At 40.7% G+C, this 961-nt stretch overlaps 1 protein-coding gene across 1 annotated transcript in view; it reads right to left on the bottom strand.

Moving 5' to 3' along the window:
* The window catches only part of LOC119590718 (suppressor of fused homolog), a gene marked incomplete in the record, with an annotated part of 11345 nt that overhangs the window by 3404 nt on the left and 6980 nt on the right, over positions 1-961 (bottom strand). The window contains 1 exon segment of the mRNA XM_037939407.1: positions 198-308. Within this exon segment, the coding sequence (XP_037795335.1) occupies positions 198-308 (111 nt within the window).

The following is a 961-nucleotide window of genomic DNA, read 5'->3' as shown; positions in this document are numbered from 1 at the left end:
CTATTCATTATCAGATACAATTCTAAAAGTTCTAGATATGGAAATCCCAAATACTAACACTATTAAGCTTATCTTTAGCTGATTACCTCAAAGTCTGTTGTATCTTCTTTCAAAGACTGTGCCTAATAAAATAGTCCAGCCATTCACTTGCTCTGCTAATCCACATGCTCTATAAACACTGACTGTGTTTTCCTCACCTGGTGCCTACGAGGAGCCTCCTGGAGCTCAGATGAAGGCTGGGCTGATCTCCCTGATGCCCTACCAGGCAGTCCTTGAAAGGACGACAAGCCCTCAGACCCAAAGGAAAGCTAGAGGAAAGGAAACCTAATTACCTAAGAGTCTTCTGAGAAAGTGAACACAAAGCAACAACAGCCATAACAGCAGGTGCTACTAGAGGAAAGCTAAATGACTAAGAGAAACCAAGCCAACTAAGACTAACCAGCAAACACACATGCCTGTCAGGGAGATAAGCATTCAGCTACATGAAGCGCAAGTGAAAAGCCGGAAAAATTTGGAAGTGCTCTATCCAAAACACATTTCTAATACATCCTTAAAATGTAGGAACATAATGCGTATTCATCAAATAATTGTTTAACGCAATGCCAGATACTATCCATTCTTGCTATAAAGCAACAACCCATATGCTGGGTCACTAGTATCCATGTCATGGCAGCTGAGAATTCTCTATATAGTGCTAGACAGTCATCCACCTGTTTGGCCCTGTCTGTGATCAGTGAAGAGATAAAGTTTTCTAAAGTAGGTTTTAGAGTTTTTTTTTTCTCTAAAAATCATAAATGACATAGTCAAAATTGCAGACTGCTTCGAAGATGTATGTTTTCTACACTTCTAATTTTTTTGCTCAGGCAGCTGCTTTTGTGGGAACTATGACAGCCACAATGCATTTGACATGGCTTGTTTGGCAAACTAAAATCTGTCACCACTGGGTTGAGCCCCCCCTTGC

The sequence above is a fragment of the Penaeus monodon genome, chromosome 27, assembly GCF_015228065.2.
Source record: "Penaeus monodon isolate SGIC_2016 chromosome 27, NSTDA_Pmon_1, whole genome shotgun sequence".
Classification (NCBI taxonomy): Eukaryota; Metazoa; Arthropoda; class Malacostraca; order Decapoda; family Penaeidae; genus Penaeus; species Penaeus monodon.
Note: the sequence above shows the minus strand (reverse complement) of the source record. Positions and strands in the feature narration are given on the sequence as shown.